Below are 18,321 nucleotides of genomic sequence, written 5' to 3'. Positions count from 1 at the left end.
CTTCACACAGCATACAGTCAACCTGTGGAACTCCTTGCCTGAGGGGGTTGTGAAGGCTAGGACTATAACAGGGTTTAAAAGAGAACTGGATAAATTCATGGAGGTTAAGTCCATTAATGGCTATTAGCCAGGATGGGTAAGGAATGGTGTCCCCAGCCTCTGTTTGTCAGAGGGTGGAGATGGATGGCAGGAGAGAGATCACTAGATCATTACCTGTTAGGTTCACTCCCTCTGGGGCACCTGGCATTGGCCACAGTCAGTAGACAGGATACTGGGCTGGATGGACCTTTGGTCTGACCCAGTATGGCTGTTCTTATGTTCTTACCCATCACTTTAGTACCTAAGTACCTCTGGAAGCACTCCAGCTAACTGTACCAAGGGCCTTTGGGTACTGGGAGTCAGAGACCAATAGGTGCCACAATTCCTTTGCTTTCTCAGGCTCCGATATCTGAGCTGGGAATATAGCCATGATCAGTGAGTTAGTTGCCAGAATCTATTGGTCATAGACACCACAAGGCCAGGGTGTTGTTTGTCTGGGTGCTCACAGCCTGCCAGTACAATTGATCTTAGGTTTGGCCCCAGGGCTTGCACAGTTCACTTCAGTTTTCTGTGGAATCTTTTATTTATATATTTATCCATTTATAAGGAGCCCACAGTGAGTCATCTAAGGACCTGATCCAAAGTCCATTGAAGTCAATGGAAGGTTTTCCCTTGACTTTCATGAGCTTTGGATCAGGACCCAACACAATAAAACCCAGACATAACAAAGAATCACCCAGTTGTTTGAATACAACTCAAAGCCAGGCGGTAGCCTAACATCTAGCACAGGGTGTCAGACTCCTTTGGAGGAGGGAGCTGAATTCTGTGTTTCATTATGGTCCATAGGCTGGGCTATAATTTCAGGATGTTCTACTCCCCTCGTTCCAAGGTGGACCTCCCACTAATTTCAGTGGAGGTTTGCACCGATATCAAGGGGAGAATACAGCCTTTAGGTGGGAGCTAAACATTATTATTTACTCAGTAACTTGTCACATTCAGTATCACTCAGTGAGAAAATCTGCTCTCCTTTAAGCCACCTATATTTCTGCCCTTTGTTCTTTCCCTTTCCCATCTCTCTTTCTCCCCCTCTCCTCTGTTTTGTGTCTCTTCTCTGTTCTTCCGTCTGCATTCCCTTGCCTGCAGTGACTGTCAGTTCCCAGCCATCAAGAGCTTAAACTGATCAGCAGTGGACACTTGAAGTTGTCACACTGTTGCCACTGAAGTATCATCATTGCCCTTTAGAATTGTCACTTCCAATGAGATGAATAGGGGACAGGGAAGTTCACACCTCTGAGTCATTGCTCCAGGCTGTCTGCAGACTCAGGCAGACATGTCATCACTTTGCATTTACACTAGGTTCACATTTAGGAGGTTATTGCTGAAGCAATGAGACCTAGCCACTTCTATATTTAAAAAAATGAAAGCTTAGAGTGTCCATAACCTAATTGTTTCATGCTGGTCATAGGAATACATCACGAGGGCCACATCTGGTCTGCAGACCATATGTTTAACACCCTGACCTAAACTGGTAGCTCCTTCAGAAATCTCTCCCTCTCTGACATCTAAATATCTCCTCCCCCAGAGGCCCCCTTTTTTGAGCAGCCAAAGTCTCTTTGTGTGGAGAGCCCCTTGGGACGTTGCTGCATGGCAACAAACATGCAGAAGGTTCATCCAGATGCTCCCAAGGAAGAGCATTGTATCCAGTGGCCTGGGCTATTGTATCACTCATAGCTCCCACCCTCAGTCAGCTGTTGCATTGTGTGTTGATCCCTTGCCAGTTTGGTCTGTTAGCTCACTCTGCCTTGCTTATGTATCGTATCTATTGTTATTATGACTATTATTAATAATAAATAACCCTTTGCTCTTATCCAACCCCTTCTGTCACTGGATCTCAAAGTATTAATGAGATAAGCCCTACCCCTTTTGTAAAGCAGATAATTATCATCCTCATTTCATGGATGGGGAAACAAAGGCACAGAGCTAGGTAGTGGGTTGCTTAAGGTTAGACAGGCAGCCTGTGAACCTGGACCTTCTAACTTTGAGCTCTGTGTTTTAAACACTAGACCATCCTTTCTCTCCTGTATATCAGTCTATCCACACTCTCTTTAAACTGCCCCTGCCACTTAAAAAGTATCAGACTTATTTAGTACAAGAGAAAGGCAATTCATAATTATTTCACTCAAATCTTTTTCATTTATACTTTCTTGATCCATTTGATTACCTTTTAAAAAAAATTAATATCCTGTAGCACAAAGACATACAACACTTACTTCCCTGTGTTCAGTAGGAGACTCTGCCAGGAACAAGAGCTACCCGGCTGACCCGACCTGGCTGCCCATGCCAGGGCTTGAACTGCAGGACTTCTTTGTAAGCAGATGGCTTCAGAGAACAGAGCAATTATCTGCCAATAGCAGTGCCAAGCCTGGTGTGCAGCTGATTAATAAGTGATGAACTCCTGCACTGTTTCACTCAGAGGTGCATCTGGCGTGGCCCAGCACACCGCCACTTTCTTTTCCTCCTAAGGTTAATCTTCAAGGAGACTCTGACAAGTCATTTAGGCTCAAAAATTAGATTATGGTTTATTTTTAACTGTTACAAAATGATTTACATGATTTAAAAAGAACTGTCAGCAGAGAGCCTGACTCTTCCCTCAGATCCACCAGTGTTAATCAGGAATAACTCCATTAAAACCCAGACACTTACATTGGAGTAAACTTGGAGTACATGCCCAGGGGTCTCAGCGGGCATGTAGTGGGGTGGCTACCCTGAGCCACCACCCATGATACCCCAGCTACACTGCTATTTTTACTGTGCTAGCTCGAGCAGAGCTGGCTCAGGTACAGTTATGCTGGCTGGGAATCACACTTCCCAGCTCAAGTGTAGCTATATCTTCAGTGTCACTGAGATCACAATTGGGGCCCAAAGCTTTTTGGTTGTTGTAGAGGTTTTATTTAATTGAAACCTGTCTCCGCAGTGTTAGAAGCCTTGGCTCGTGCCGCAGAAACAGCGAGCGAAATTGACTGCCATTCCAAATAATATATACTTCTCAAGCACCTTTTATGTGAGCAACTCCACAACTTTACCAACAGCAGTTATCTGAGCCCGCAGCCCCCCGTCTAACAGGTGGGGAAACTGAGGCACAGAGAACAGACATGAGTAGCCCAGGGTCATGCAACAAGTGAATGGTCGCAAGCTGAGCAGAGCACAAAATGACACAAACAGCATCAGTGATGATGAGTCAGTTAATCTGAAATTCTTTGCATGTCAGGTGGTGTTAGTAACACAGAGAAGGACAGTTTTTAAATAGGAATTTCAAGCTTGGCAGCTCCCAGGTCAGAAAACTGGTTTGCAAAATAATATTTTTAAAATCTCCTGCGAAGAAGAAAACCCCGAAAATACCCAGCAGAGGGCAGGGTGAGGGCATGGAGGCCCCTCTGTTCTTTTTAGCTAGCATTGTTCATATTATAATGGCTGGCATTTCCTTCCTCACTTTGTGTTTGCTTGATTCCAGCTGAGATGGAAGCCTTTTGAGATCCCCAGAGCCTCTGAAAAAAAGCTGGACTTTGTGAGCGTAAGTCAAGCAGCTGGAGCCTCCCAGGCCATTTTCCTTCTTTATAAGGTTTAGTAGAGCAGATAGCAATAATGTGCAGTTTACAGAGGGGGAAACTGAGGCACAGAGAGGCCCACTGACTTGCCCAAGATCACACAGTGAGTCAAAGGCAGGGCTAGGAATAGAACCCAGGAGTCCTGCTCTTACTACGAGACTGTACACTGGCAATAAACAGAGTCTGGGTAAAGAGCAGCCAAGCCTCGCATATAGTGTTTTGGTACTGAAAAGTCGGAAGGGCTTTTTGCAGCCGTAGCTCCCTAACTGAAATCAACCAGGCCACTCAAAGCCAGAATTCCCTACCCTCCCAAGCTGGGTCTGACGCCTGAACTACCAAGTGAGAGATTCGCTGCTCCCTTGGGATAATCAGAGGAGTTCACTCCAGCTGAGCCCAGCCCCATTCCCCTTACGAGCTCCCTGGCAAATGCTGTGAGGAGGACAGACACCCGGGGTAGCTCATCTCCTCAGGGAGAGGGTTTTCCCCACTCCCTACCACTGACTATTGAGCTGGGTCTGTGCCTTCTGCCATGGTTTTTGAAGCCCCCCCTTTACTGGGCTTTAGAGAAGCTTCGTGCACTGTTAGCCACTGGCCTGCTGCTCTGCTGCATATTCAGCTTTGAGAGGTCTCCAAGGATCAGGGTCGTATTAAACAACGGCAAACAACAGTCACGCAGAGACAGGGAGCCCAGCCAACAGAGGTGGGATCTCTGAGGAAGGAGGGAGTCCAGCCAGGGGGCAGAGCCCCATCGAAGGGGATGGAGGGATCTTGTCTCCATCCAGCTACCGGCTGCTCTTTCTAACTCAGTGTGTTTGTCTCCTAGGGTTTGCACACGTTGTGTGGAGCTGGGGAGCCCAAGTCACGGAATGGGATTGCCATCCACATCTTCACCTGTAACACCTCTATGATTAATAGGTCAGTGACTATTAGATTTGAGGTCCAGGTTTTCCAGGGCTGGTAGTTTGCAAGTTTGAGGCTTTGTCTACACTAGCATTTTTGTTGGCAAAACTTTTGTCAGTCAAGGGAGTGAAAAAAACCACACCCCTGACCAATATAAGTTTCACCGACAAAAGTGCTGGTGTGGACAGCGTAATGTTGGCGGGAGACAGTCTCCTGCTGACATAGCTACCGCTGCTCGTTGGGGGTGGTTTAACTATGCCGACGGCAGAGCTCTCACCCACCAGCAAAGAGCGGCTACACGTGAGACCTTACAACGGCACAGCTGTAGTGGTGCGGCTGTAAGGTTTGTAGTGTAGACGCAGCCTTAGTGTTAGTTTGCAACCATCCCGATAGCATCTGTAATTCATTGCAAATGCTCTCTGAGAGCACAGACCACATAGCAACTATTTTGCAAATAACAATGCCTAGATATCCCCTAAATTCACGTGCACTCCACAAAAGTACTTAGATACTATGGTGATGGGTGGTATAGAAAACCCTAACAGATTGCACTCCCTTGGGTAAACATTGTACAAAGAGATGGGACGCACATTGATCAGCAGGGAGATGGGAATGGTGAAGGGTTGGGGCTGCAGAGATAAGAGGGGCTTTTCTGCAGGGTTCATAGACCTTATCCGACAGACCAAGCTTACCCTTGGAGGTCAATAATACTTAGTATCACACCTGACAGACGTTAACAGTTTCTCACAACAATTCTGTCAGGTGAGTCAGCATCATAATCTCCATTTTACAGATGGGGAAATGGAGACTCAGAGTGGGGAAGTGATTTGCCCAAGGTCACGGAGGAAGGACGTTAGCAGAGGCAGGACTAGTCCTCAGGAGTTCCTAGTCCTGCGCTTTGTGCATTAGATCATCCTGCCTCCTGCGTGCCTCTATGTGCTGAGGCTCCACCAACCCTGTGAATGGGGCTCCCAAGGTTGCCTCTGTTGGCATCACTGACACTCTACCTGCTCAAGAGACCCTCATATTACAGCCTGTAGTATGTGTGTGCCTGTGCTCCTTTTTCTTTAGGTGCTTTTACAATTCAGATGGAGACTTCCTGATTGGTGAGTTACTGATGCGACTTCTATTTCCCCCCATCATTGCTAATCTCTGTTGCCATCTGCCCTCCTCTCTGTTTCTCCCAACACCTGGTTCGTTCTTCCTGCTGGGAAGGTTTGGACTGGTGGTCGGTGAGAAACATCACTCCTGGACCATCCAAAATTAGGTGGTTTGGTAACGGTTAAGTTGCCTACCACATTCAGCTTCTCTCTCTCAGTCCAGGATTGTAAGTCTCTTTTTTTAACAGGACCCTGATTCCTTGGCTAGCTAGTCAGTGTCCGGTTCCTAGTGCTCTGCATCTGTAATGCTATTGTGGGAATCCTATTAGGCATGTCACAAAAGTCCTTGAGGTTTTCTGGAAACTATAAACCCTGGGATTGATAGACCACTCACAGCTTTGCTTCAGTCCAAGACTAGTGAGTCTTTGACAGGGGATCTGTGTTCCTGAGTTCCACCAGGCTGGGGTGTCCAAACTTGCAACAATAAGTGTTGCATTGGAACTTGAAATGCATGCACATTTAAATATTTTATTTCACCAAAAATAAATGCATGTGACCCTGATATTTGTTTGTATCTTTCTTGATTGATGAATAGAAACGACTTGGTGACTGAACTCATTCATCAGCAAAAACCCCAAAATACCAAACTGCGGTTCCTCTGCTCTCTCCCCACCGTGAGGTGAAAGCGAGAGGGCCCGAGTAGGGCATACTGCATGACTTCACAGGCCTTCCGGTTACGGTGTGGGCCCTCCTGGGCCAGTACATTCAAGAGAACGAATGCAAATGTTAACTAAAGACCATTAGCCCCTGCTCTAGTCGAGTGGAGAGTTAACCATACTTGGCCTCTGCTGTGTATCAAAGAAGTGAAGGGGTAACCACATGGAAAGCAGGATCCTGTAGCTCTTGGAGACACAGTTTGCATCTTTGGTGAAGGGGAGAGGCTCCTCACATGAAAGAATGTGTTGAGTAATCCCCCGAACCACTGCCCTGAGGTATAGTGCAATAGTAACCTCTCCCCCTTTCTTTGTATTCTCAGAGTTCAGAAGTTTGGACTCACTGCCACTCAATAATTAATTTATTCTCCTAGTGGCATAGGTGCAAGGGAAGAGGAACTGACTGGCTGGCTCTGGGGATTGGCATACAGAGCCTTTTGTATCTAGGTCTCCAGTTTAAATCCATCCTTGGCTGCTAGGCCCAGATCCTCAAAGATGTTTAGGCACCTTGCTTCCTTTGGTTTCAGTGGGAGTTAGGTTCCTAAATATTTTTGAGGAGCTGGGCCCTAGTAACTGAACACTGCTCACATCTAATGGCTCTTCACTGGCCCTTAGGTGAAACGAATCTGAGGAACTCAGGCCAGTTCTTAGTGGATATACAAATCAATCACAGCTGTCATTAACTGGACTTCTTCCTAGTTTAACCTGAGACCAAGTACTGAATGGCTCAAAAAGGCTGAATTTGTATCTTACCTCTCAAGATGATCTCACTGGCGGAAGAGCAGTGAGAAGCACAGTTGCACTACTGTGGCCTGCTCTGAGGATACAGAGCGGTCAGTCTGGCATCATTCATCAGCAGTTGCTTCTTTGAACAACAAAAGAACGTGTTTCTGTGTTTTTTTCTGTCTGAGCGATTTGTTCGCCTGTAACACTGGTCTGCTTCTGTTTGCTGCTTACACACAACATTTCTCCCTAGGCCACAGTGTGATGGTGATGCTGGGGTTAGGAAGGACAGAGAGCATCTGCAGCTAAGAGAAGCAAGAGCCTTCCTAGGAGGCTGGTAGCATACTGGGGGGAAGAATGAATTTGCAGATTGAAGCTTATAAACCGTGACTTTTGGTGACAGGAAAACCCTCGGGTTCCTCAGTGTCTGCTGCTTATGTTTCCTTCCCACAGTGCCACAGCAAGGGAAGCTGCTCATCACCACCGAGTTTGGCAAATTGCTGGTGGAGCCCAATGAGATCTGTGTCATTCAGGTGAGGACTAGGCAGGATTCCACCTCCTGCTGGCTTATTTTTGGAGGGAACCTCCGAAAGCATGCTGCTGACGTTGAAACAGTGAGTTTTGCTCGACCTCAGTGGAACCCCAGAGAGCTGGACTAACCCAGGGGGCCTTAAACTTTGCTCAGCAGAGGCTGCATTAGGAACTTGCCACGAACCCCTGGGCTGACCTAATTTGTGTACAGTGCACCAGTCACAGCCACCCTAATCTTTAATAGAAAAGCATACAGTGTGGCATGGGCTGCTTGAATCCAGTTTGAGCATGGCATGCTGGGATATGTAGGCTCAGCAAGCCATGCCACCATGTTCAACTTGAGGGCAGCCCTGGGGGGCACCCTGTAGAAGTCAGTTGGCTGCATTTAGCCCACAAGCCGCACATTGGCCACCTCTGCATGAATCTTTTGTGGGCTGTAACAACCATCTTGAGCTGCTCTTGGTATCTACTTTTATTTTTTCCTTCCTAGCAAGGGATGCGTTTCAGTGTGGAGGTGTTTGGAGAAACCAGGGGCTACGTCCTGGAGGTGTATGGCGCGCATTTCGAGCTACCTGACCTGGGACCCATCGGTAAAGATTCATCATCAAGTTTACAATGGGTTCTGTGGGGCCAGAGTGCTACAAGAGCAAGGGACTGAGAGCCAAAATCCATTCCTCCTTTCTCCTCAGGCTTTCCATTCACATGGGATACAGAAGGCCAGGTCCATCCTCTTCTTGTAGCAAAAAATTACGACATAGGAAGGCTTAAAATTTCAGAGACCTCTCTGCTAAGAATGAATTGGAAGTCTCAGTATGAGATGCTCAATAGGAATCCTGGAGATGCTCTTCAGTTGCTCCCTGACAAATGGACACTATCATTTCACAGAGTAGCCCCCATTCCCAACAAAAAACTTGGAAGGCCATTAATTCCCTGATCCCCCAGGAGTAGAGAAAGGGATCTTTCCCCCCACCAAACTGCCCTCTCCTGTGTGATGTGTGCTCTGCAGATCCTTCGCCTTGCTCACTGCTTGCTCTGGAGTCCTGTGGACCTGTGGAATGAGATTATAAGAGTGATTCTTCGGCACCCTTAGCTGTAGCACTCCAGCCAGGATACAGCGATTTCATGTCGTTACAGTCAATGCCTGTTTCATATGATTATTTATACTATTTTGCCTATGTATTTGTAACAAGTTTTTTCATTAGTTAGCTTTTTTCAGAGACACTTTTGGAATTCTTGAGTCTCCAAGAAGGGAGAAATCTATTCTAACGTTCACTTTTTGAAGAAAAGAAAATGACTGTACTTGCCTGCAATCCTTCTTTTCAGGAGGTAGCAATTATAGGAGATCCTCTCCCTACCAGCCACCCCACTTCCCCCCAGAGATCATTTATATTTTATTCTTGTTTAACTTCACTTTTCACTTGAAAACTGACAGCTGGAGGAAAGTACTGACTGTTAAACCTCAGCAGCAGGTAGTAATGCCTGGCACGTTTATCCAAGGAAGTCAAATAATCATGAGAAGAAGAAGAATGCTTAGCACTCATGTGGTGCTTTACATTTGAAAATGTTCTACAGACATTAACCAACTCTTACAATACACCTAAAAGTGAATAAGTATCATTAGCCTCATTTTATTATTATTTTCCACACGTCCAGAAATGTGCTGATGGCTTTCTAGAGATCTTTCCCCAAGGTTATACAACCAGTCAGTGACAGAGCCAAGAATAGAAAGTCCCTGATGTCTAATCCTCTTCTGCCACCCCAAGGTAACACTCCCCGAGTATTGAGGGTGGGTAACAGTGTAGTAATCAGAGCTGTGAGAGTTGTCTGACTCCCATGATGGGAACATGGACTTAAGTGCCAGAGCGTGTACCAGTGACCCCTGTCTGAGAGTAAGGATTACAGGTAAATAGTTTTGTTGAGAACAATAAGCCTCTTTATGGAGTACAGTGAAGTGCCTCTAAAGTCATTCAAACTCCAAAAGTACACCGGTATAACCAGGGAAGGACAACAGTCCCCACTTTGTAAAGACATCACTCAGAATCTTGCTGCTTTTTTTTTTTTTCTACCCGAGGGGCCAATGGTCTGGCTAACCCACGAGATTTCTTAGTGCCAGTTGCCTGGTATGAAGATTGCCAAGTAGCAGGTGGCTACACAGTGATCAGCAAGTACCAGGGCAAGTTGTTTTCAGCCCAACAGGTAAGGAAATCAGAATCCTTTTCACAAAAACTGGATCACACTGAAGCTCTATTAGTTACAAGTGCACATTATAGGATGTACTATTTACCAACATGGAAAATAACTTTGGGGACCAATACTTCTCCCACTGAAGTCAGCGGCCAAACTCCCATTGAGTTAAATGAAAGCAGGATTGAGCCCGTTGTTTGTTGGCACATTTCTCCCTCCAGCTAAAATGCTGTCCGTCCATAGTAAATGTTTCTTAAAGAATTGTTTGACTCTGAAGTTAGTAAAAAGTTAGTGATTCTTTGCCTCTAGGTGATGATTTTTACCTCACTGCTTCCAAGTGCTATTCAGTGGCCTATGTGAAAAGACAGGAGTGTATTTCTGTGGGTGGGGGGGGGCGGCATTGGTCTAATTTCTATTGGGCAGGTGTTCCTGTCACAAAAAATTACCATTACAACTATTTCCTTATGGGTGGCGTCAGCAGTGAAGCCAAGGAGTAAATGGGCCTTGGACACCGAACTCCCCTCTCATCACTAGAAATGGGGCAGAGCTGAGGCCCATTGGCAGGGTATGGCGAGGAGGAATGTGCCCTGCCACTGCCCAGGCAGTACCTGTTCTATGGATACACAGGGGGCTTCGGCCTCCAGGCTGTCAACAGAGCACCATTTACTAACACTAAATGCATTTTGAATAACAGAGCAGTGCCCTGTATGTTAGCAGCATGTTGGAGAGTGCTGGGGATAATCTTCTGCTGCCTTTGTTCTTCTTGATTTGATAGGATTTCTCCCCATTCAATGTGGTGGCCTGGCATGGGAACTACACACCATACAAATACAATCTGGATAACTTTATGGTCATCAATTCTGTTGCTTTTGACCATGCGGTAAGTTCTAAGGCTGTCAATATAGGCACGTATGAGGTGGAGCAATGAAATTGGCGCCTATGAAATCTAAAACCATTGGCAGCTGTGGGTGCTCAACACCACTGAAAAACTAGGTCTCTTATTAGGAGCCTAAATATAGATTTAGGAGCATCACTGGGGTACCTAAGTTTGAAAATGTTGACCTCACTTCTCCAGTGCCACACAACGTATCAGTGGCAGAGGTGGAAATAGAACCTGGGACACGCCTGTTGCCCAGTCTCCTGCCACACACTACCCCTCCTCTTCGTCTAGTCTTCTGCTTGCCACACCACAAGGCCAAAGTCCAATTCAGGCCAAATGTCTGTAAATCCTTGGAGTTGGGGACCAAATCCTGCAGTGGTGTAAATGTCAGTGTAAGTTGCTCAGCAGGTAACTGGTGAATTAGAAAATGGATGTCAGTGGAAAGTCCGTGTAGCTTGCACCACATTGGCATCTCAAGCACCTGTGACGTTCAGTCTCTTTGAGAACATCTGGGAAAGCACTGAACAGGGCTGTGCAAGGCAAGACAGTTCCCACACAGAGTGGGCCCAATTCTCCAATCCACTACACTTGTTTTACATTGAAACACTGGGTGAAGCTGGTGAAACAGGCTGGGAACTCAGGCCTTACGTCAGGGAATCTTACCCCCTCCTGGTTGTTGCTTTTCCTGTTATACCTTGAATAGGTAAAGGGGGGAATATAAGTTACAGTCCTTTTCCACACCTGCTAAATTGATCAGACTTAGTCTAGATTACCACTTAGTCCTGATTTCTGTCAGACTTACAGCAGGCATGTCACTGACAGCACTGTGTGTCCCTTCTGCTTTTGGACCACAGCTGTCTTTTGGTAAATTATATAGTTATTATTAATTACTATTATTATTTAACATTTCTGTTGTCGGAGTACTTGGAGTCTACAATCAGGTTGAACTCCATTGTGCTAGGCCCTATACAAACATATAAAAAATGCCAGTCCCAGTGCCAAAGAGCTTGTGCTCAAAAAGACAAGACATAACAGGTGGATGAGATAAACAAGCAGGCCAGGGTGGGGAAGACAGAGTAACAGCTATAATAGGATGTGCATAGTTCCAGACATCATTTGTGTCATCGGAAATCTGCTTCAATGGGTGTGGGTATGAAGATGTCCCAGGCAGGATTCTGACCTTTTAATTTGAACAGCCAGAGGAAGGAGATGGAAGTAGGTAATATGGGACACTGGGATAATATAGTCCCACAGGCATCCAATCACTGCTAGGAACTGATCCAGCGGGTAGTGTGGACGTACGCTCAGATTTCCAAACCAGTTATCAAGTGTAAACTGTTCAGTCACTATAATGAAGTGGTTCACGAAAGCTTATGCTCAAATAAATTTGTTAGTCTCTAAGGTGCCACAAGTACTCCTTTTCTTTTTGACAATTCTTTAAGTAACCCTCAGATGAATTTAATCAGATCTTGCCAACTTGAATACATCTAATGTATCTAAATATTTTTTAACCTGTCCTTTCCCTATTTTGGCTTACATTTCTTCCTTCTGGTTGTTAATATTGTATTGAGTATCTGATCACTATTAACCTTTTTAGTGAAGACTGAAGCAAAACAGGCATTAAACACTTTGGGCTTCTTGATGTCATCAGTTATTAGCTCTCTTTCCCCCTACACTTTCCTTCGTCTTTCTCTTGCTCCTAATGTACTCAAAGAACTTCTTCTTATTGCCTTTTATGTCTCTTGCTAAATGTAACCCATTTTGGCCCTTCACCTTTCTGATGTTGTCCCCAACATGTCTGTGCTATTCTTTTGTTTTCATCCTTAGCAATTCATCCATGTTCCCACTTTTTGTAGGATTTCTTTTTGATTTTCAGATCATTAAAGAGTTCCTGATGGAGTCATATTGGTCTCTTTATTATTCTTCCTATCATTCCTTCACATCAGGATAGATTGCAGTTGTGTCTTTAATATTGTCTCATTGAGAAACTTCCTAATTCCTCTTTCCCTGAGATTTTCTGCCCATGGGACCTTACCTGTCTTTCCTTATCATTTCTGATCTATCATTTCATGAATGCTTTCACCCAAATTGCCTTCCACCTTCAGATTCACAACCAATGTCTCCCTGTTGGTCAGAATCAAGTCTAAAATGGCTGTTCCCGGGGTTACTTCCTCCACCTTCTGAAACAAAAAGTTGTCCCCCATACATTTCTGGGAACTTATTGGGAATGTTGTGTTTTGCGATAGTAGGGTCACTCGGGGGAAAGGAGAGGAGCAGAGTTATATGGTCTCCTCTGAAGCCAGCATTCCCTGCGGGATGAAGAAGTGCTGCAGCATTCTGGGCTCAGGACAGCTCCTCTTCCTCTCTGCAGTCAGTGCTGCAGTCATATGAGGGAATCAGCAGGACCCAGACAAGATGGTGGAAGGTCAGGGGTGGCAGAGTGCTTGTCATGGGAGAGACAAGAATTAGAGCTCTTCTAGGCCAGCCAAATAAGGAGGCATCTCCTTCCTCCTATGCCCAGAATGGGATCTGGTGCATGGGTGGCCTCACACCAGCCAAGAAATCCCACTCACCCTCCAAACCTCTTCTAAAATGCAGATGGTGAAAATGTTTCAGAGGGTGAGAGGCTGAATTGGCAGGTGTGGCTCACAGGATGCAGCTGAACTGACAGGTCTGAACCTAGCCATGTTTTCTGATTTGCCATCCTGTTTTGTTTTGTTTTTTGTAGGACCCATCTATTTTCACTGTCTTGACAGCCAAGTCAACCCGACCTGGAGTGGCACTTGCTGACTTTGTCATCTTCCCACCCCGATGGGGGGTGGCTAACAACACCTTCCGGCCACCTTATTACCACAGTATGTCTGCCCTTACTCAGTTACCCTTGAGAAGTGGGTCGGGGGTGGGGGTCAAACAAACCATGCTTCCTGTTCTCCACAGGAGCCACAAGGAGAAAGATGGCTTTGCCTGCATCCTCTCACTCAGCTAACATGGGCCACTTGCAGCCAGCCAGTCTTTCTTGGGGCAGGAACCAAAGGAAAGCTGTCCCCATTTACAGCAACTGAGGACAACTGTACAGGAGGCGATATGGCTTGTGGTTACACACGTACATTTATGTGTATTAGAGAAGCACCTAGAGGCCCCACCAAGGTTGGGTCCCCATTGTAGTGGCACTGTGCAAATGCTTAGTAAGGGTATGTCTGCATTGCAAGCGAAGATGTGAGTGTAGCATGGGAAGGAAGACCCACACCAGCTTTCATCTAGGTAGAGCAGGTAACAGTAGTAGTTAGTAATAAAGACATGGTGACCCAGGCTTCAGTGCAAGCTAGCTGCCTTAGTACAACCCCATGGGGGACCATGGATATGTATTCAGGTTGCCGGCCTAAACCGGAATCTGTGCCTCCATATCTTCCCAGCTATTTTTAGCTGCACTATCTAAATTAAAGCAAGCATGGGTGTACCTACCCAAGCTATAATTGCATGTTAATTTGCAGTGTAAACGTACTCTATAAATAGTCCCTGCCCGCCAATGCTTACCATCGCACCAGAGAAGAGAGACAAAGGACGGGAGAAAACAAGTATTATTCCCATTTTATAGATGGGAAATTGAGGCACTGAGTGGTTAAGTGACTTGCTCAAGATCATACTGGAAGTCTGTGTCAGAACGGGCACTGGACTCTAGATCTTCTGAGCTCCTCTCCAGTGCCATAACCATAAGGCCATCCTTCTTCACCACTTCATGTGTATCTAGTTGGAAAGTGGTGCTGTTGTTACCCCAGCAATACCTGGGGCGCTTACAGGCAGAGATTTGGAACCAATGTCCTCCTCAGTCCTGTTCTTAGTGGCAGGTGACTACATCATGGAAGAAAAATAACCCTTTGCCACCATCACTGTCTGCTCCTTGTTGGTTGGCCCTGCTCTCATTTCAAATAATGAAAGAAAGGGAAAACAGCTGGACGCCAATTATGCCAGGTCACTCAGAGTGTGTTTGAGAAACACTAAGTTCATATTTATAGGATTGTTTTTCACCTGTGGAATGATAGTGTCTAACCTGGCTGTCTGAACATACTACATTGGCTTAGGAAGCGCCCAGTCTTGCAAAATGCTGAGCATCTTCAAATCCCATTGAAATCTGTGGTGCTCAGCACCACTGTAGAGGGATAATGAGTTTAAGCAGTTCTTTCTCATACATTTTACATGGGATCTAGTCTGTTACCTGTAGAACTGTTGTTGTCAGTTCTTGTGTCCTGTCAAAAACCTGCATTCAGAGAACATGAAGGCTGCACAGTTCGGTACTCAGATCATGAAGTGGCAAAGTTATGATTTCCCACACAACCTTAACTTTCTCCTATGTATGAATGCATATAGAGGCTTTTATTACATGGGCATACACTATTTCTCTGTCTTTGAAGGTATTTATATGACCCTCATCCCTGTAGTATCCAAATGTCTGAGAATCAGGAAAGTATGTGTCTTCCCAGCACCCCACTCAGGGAGGGAAGTGCTATTTTCCCCATTTTACAGATAGGGAACTGACGCACAGGGTGGAGTAAGTGACTTGCTTAGGGTCACACAGGAAGTCTGTGGATGAGCCAAGAATTGAATCTGGGTCATTTCAAGTCCCAAACCCGTGTCCTAACTGCTAGGCCAGCCTTCCTATGATATATTTTACAGCCTTAGCTACACCTATGTAACATCTTACACTTCTGTGTAATACCCTGTGCCTCCTAAATGCAGTTCATGAGCCATTTATATGAAAAATTTCTCAGTAAACCATTCATACACACGATACTGCAGATTAAGGATGAGTAGTAGTGAACATGTGCTTGCAGATATAGGCTACCTATATTTTTGCTAAAGTAGTTTTGTAATTGAATGCTTCATCCCCGAATTGCACTGAAGAAAGGATGCGCTGCTGATGCAAATGGAAATGTGAAGAACACAGCTACCACCATATGGCTTGAGCTTACAAAAATGTGTAGCCAATCTCAGTAACTAACTACACTGAGTAAACCCATTCGAGGTGAGTGGGTATGACAAGTGGTAGTTGTCTGCTGAACTGGGACTAAAATACATACTTTAGAGAGACGAGAACATACCTTAATGAGAATTCAAGAGCCAAATTCAGCAACCCTTATTCCAGAAGAGCTTACTGCGTTGCTTTCAGTGGGACTAGTGCTCATCATGAGTACTGGTGGCAAAATTTGGCCCATAACCATTAGAGAGAGATTGGACTTTTATGACCAAGAAAATAGAGTGAGTATAAAAGAATGAAACAATGTCACAAGATGTTAGGGTACACAAGTGGCTCAGAGCTTGTACAAAAATGAGTAGCACTATGATCTAATCCATAAGGCACTGGAGTGGGCATCAGCAGGTCTGGATTCTATTCCTGCCTCTGCCACCGGCCTACTGTGTGGCCTAAGGCAAGTTACTTCAGATCTCTGTCTCAGTTTCCCCATCTCCAAAAGAGTGATACTAATACTGACCCTCCTTTATAAAGTGCTTTGCGGCCTATAAACAGTGCCTATAAACACGAAGTAGTATTATAGGCTTCTCTGCACAGTTTTAGTACCAATATAATTAAAGCAGTGCAACCCCCTAGTGTGGCCGCAGTAATACTGGTTTAAAGGTGCTTATATTGGTATACAGTATGAACTCCTTACCTACCTGCATCCAGCTGGGCAGGTTGTACTGCTTTGACTATATCGGTTTCTGAATCCATAGAAATGTAGTGGTACAAAACCTGCATGTAGAGCACCCCTAAGTGCACCACATACTGGATCACCGACACTACATCTTGCATCACTCCTGCATTTGTCTGGAGGTCACTCATCCAAATACTGAGCTGGTCCAGCCCTACTTAGTTCGTGATCTTCAAGGGGATGACCGCCACACCGCGATGACTGCAAACGGTGTTGCGTTGTAACATCAACTGTGTCTCCACTCCTCTAGGGAACTGTATGAGCGAGTTCATGGGGCTGATCAAAGGGCGCTATGAAGCGAAGGAAGAAGGGTTCCAGCCAGGAGGGGGCAGCCTGCACAGCATGATGACACCCCATGGGCCAGACGCTGAGTGTTTTGAGAAGGCAAGCAAAGCCAGGCTAGCGCCCGAGAGAGTTGCGGAAGGAACCATGGTAAGAGCCCTGCAGAGCACGTAAAATGACTGCCTGGCCAGGTAAACGCTCTAGCAGTAGCACAACATGCTACCAACATGGGTCTCGGAAACGCAGCTCAGACCCTTGCTCTCCGGCTTGGACGTGTGCCCAGGGAGAGATTTGAAGAGCTGAACACCCAAAATTGGAACTGGATTTTCACAGGTGCTCAGCTCCCCCATTGTGACACAACATGCTGAGCTCTTTTGATAATCTGGCCACTTAATTTGGTGCTTAAAGGGGGAGCTGAGCTTTTTGGGAAATTCTGGCCTTATCTTCTGGAACAAAAGCACACTCCCCTCCACCCCCAGTTCCTCAGACCAGCCAAGGCCTAACAATGACTTGCTCTAGAAAATGGTCCTCCAGCAGGCCCTGTCCCAGATTTCTTGGATGGTCTTGATTTTCCAGGATGTTCCCAGGTTCCAAAATCCCTTTTGGGACCTGCCAAACACCAGCGTTGCCATGGTACATCTCCATGGGCATTATGGACACTTTTAGTGGTCTTAGTTGGAAGCTTTCTCCCCTTGACTGAGCAGATAGGAGTCATGCTAGGCTGGCCTCAGCTGGGAACCTCCCCAAACTGAGAAGCTAAGAGCTAGAGTCTGACCAACGCTGAACCTTTGGTGTGTTTTCTGTGTATACCTAATAAAGCATGATCACTATGCATGTATTCTCTCCTCTCCTTCCTGCCCTAATGTACTTGCTGTGGTTCCCAACAGGCCTTCATGTTCGAGTCCTCCTTCAGCATGGCTGTTACCACGTGGGGCCTCAAGACCTCCAACTGTCTAGATAAGACCTACTACAAGTGCTGGGAACTGCTGAAAAGCCATTTTAATCCTAGCTGCAAGTAAACAAAAGTGAACTGCTTGTGCGCGCTCAGACCTGTCACTCTGATGGGAAACAATCAATGATACCTACAGGGGCAAGGGCTGGCAAAGGAGCAAGCATCTGTCAGTGCAGCGAGCGCCATTGCACTGCAGCCATTCCAACAGCGATTGATTAAATGAATTACTCTTGCAAACCTGCGTATCTAGCCTTGAACCGCCCCCCAGTTCTGAGCTTTCAAGTATCCAGTTAAAGTGTCAGAGCTGCAATGCCCATGCCTTGGGACTCCCCCAGCGGGTGTGGTGGCGTGAAATCTGTGCCTTGTACCGAAGTGAGAGAGTGGTAGACTTCCTCTCTCAGGACACTTATGAAAATATGACACGTTCTTCACAGGGGGGATGCTCAGGAGCAACAATTTATTAAACAATACTCAAGGAATGATCTTTCAGCGAGAGGGTAAGAATGAAGAATAGGAGTTAGAGGAACCAGCCAGGTCCAGTCTTAAATCCAGCAGACCTACTGCCAATCAAGGGAAGGTTACCCTTCCAATGACACATGGCCCAACCTTCAGCACCTACTAACGCATTATCCTTTCCCAGCAACTTTTGTCTGGGTTTGTCAGCACTCAGGATGGGATCCACAGAGCAACCTAGGCACATAAACCTCAGT

At 46.0% G+C, this 18,321-nt stretch overlaps 1 protein-coding gene across 3 annotated transcripts in view; it reads left to right on the top strand.

Annotated features, from left to right (window-relative positions):
- Nucleotides 1-17,863, top strand: part of HGD (homogentisate 1,2-dioxygenase) — a 54,283-nt gene extending 36,420 nt beyond the window's left edge. For all 3 annotated transcript variants that reach the window (XM_077822881.1, XM_077822898.1, XM_077822889.1), the window contains 10 exons: nucleotides 3,551-3,610; nucleotides 4,468-4,559; nucleotides 5,616-5,650; nucleotides 7,534-7,613; nucleotides 8,102-8,201; nucleotides 9,683-9,807; nucleotides 10,571-10,675; nucleotides 13,404-13,530; nucleotides 16,628-16,809; nucleotides 17,547-17,863. In XM_077822881.1, coding sequence (XP_077679007.1) covers nucleotides 3,551-3,610; nucleotides 4,468-4,559; nucleotides 5,616-5,650; nucleotides 7,534-7,613; nucleotides 8,102-8,201; nucleotides 9,683-9,807; nucleotides 10,571-10,675; nucleotides 13,404-13,530; nucleotides 16,628-16,809; nucleotides 17,547-17,678 — 1,038 coding nt within the window. In that variant the 3' untranslated portion in view covers nucleotides 17,679-17,863. The remainder of the gene's footprint in view (nucleotides 1-3,550; nucleotides 3,611-4,467; nucleotides 4,560-5,615; nucleotides 5,651-7,533; nucleotides 7,614-8,101; nucleotides 8,202-9,682; nucleotides 9,808-10,570; nucleotides 10,676-13,403; nucleotides 13,531-16,627; nucleotides 16,810-17,546) is intronic.
- The last annotated feature ends 458 nt before the right edge of the window (nucleotides 17,864-18,321 follow it).

The sequence above is a fragment of the Eretmochelys imbricata genome, chromosome 1, assembly GCF_965152235.1.
Source record: "Eretmochelys imbricata isolate rEreImb1 chromosome 1, rEreImb1.hap1, whole genome shotgun sequence".
NCBI lineage: Eukaryota > Metazoa > Chordata > Testudines > Cheloniidae > Eretmochelys > Eretmochelys imbricata.
This window is presented reverse-complemented; position numbering and strand designations above follow the sequence as displayed.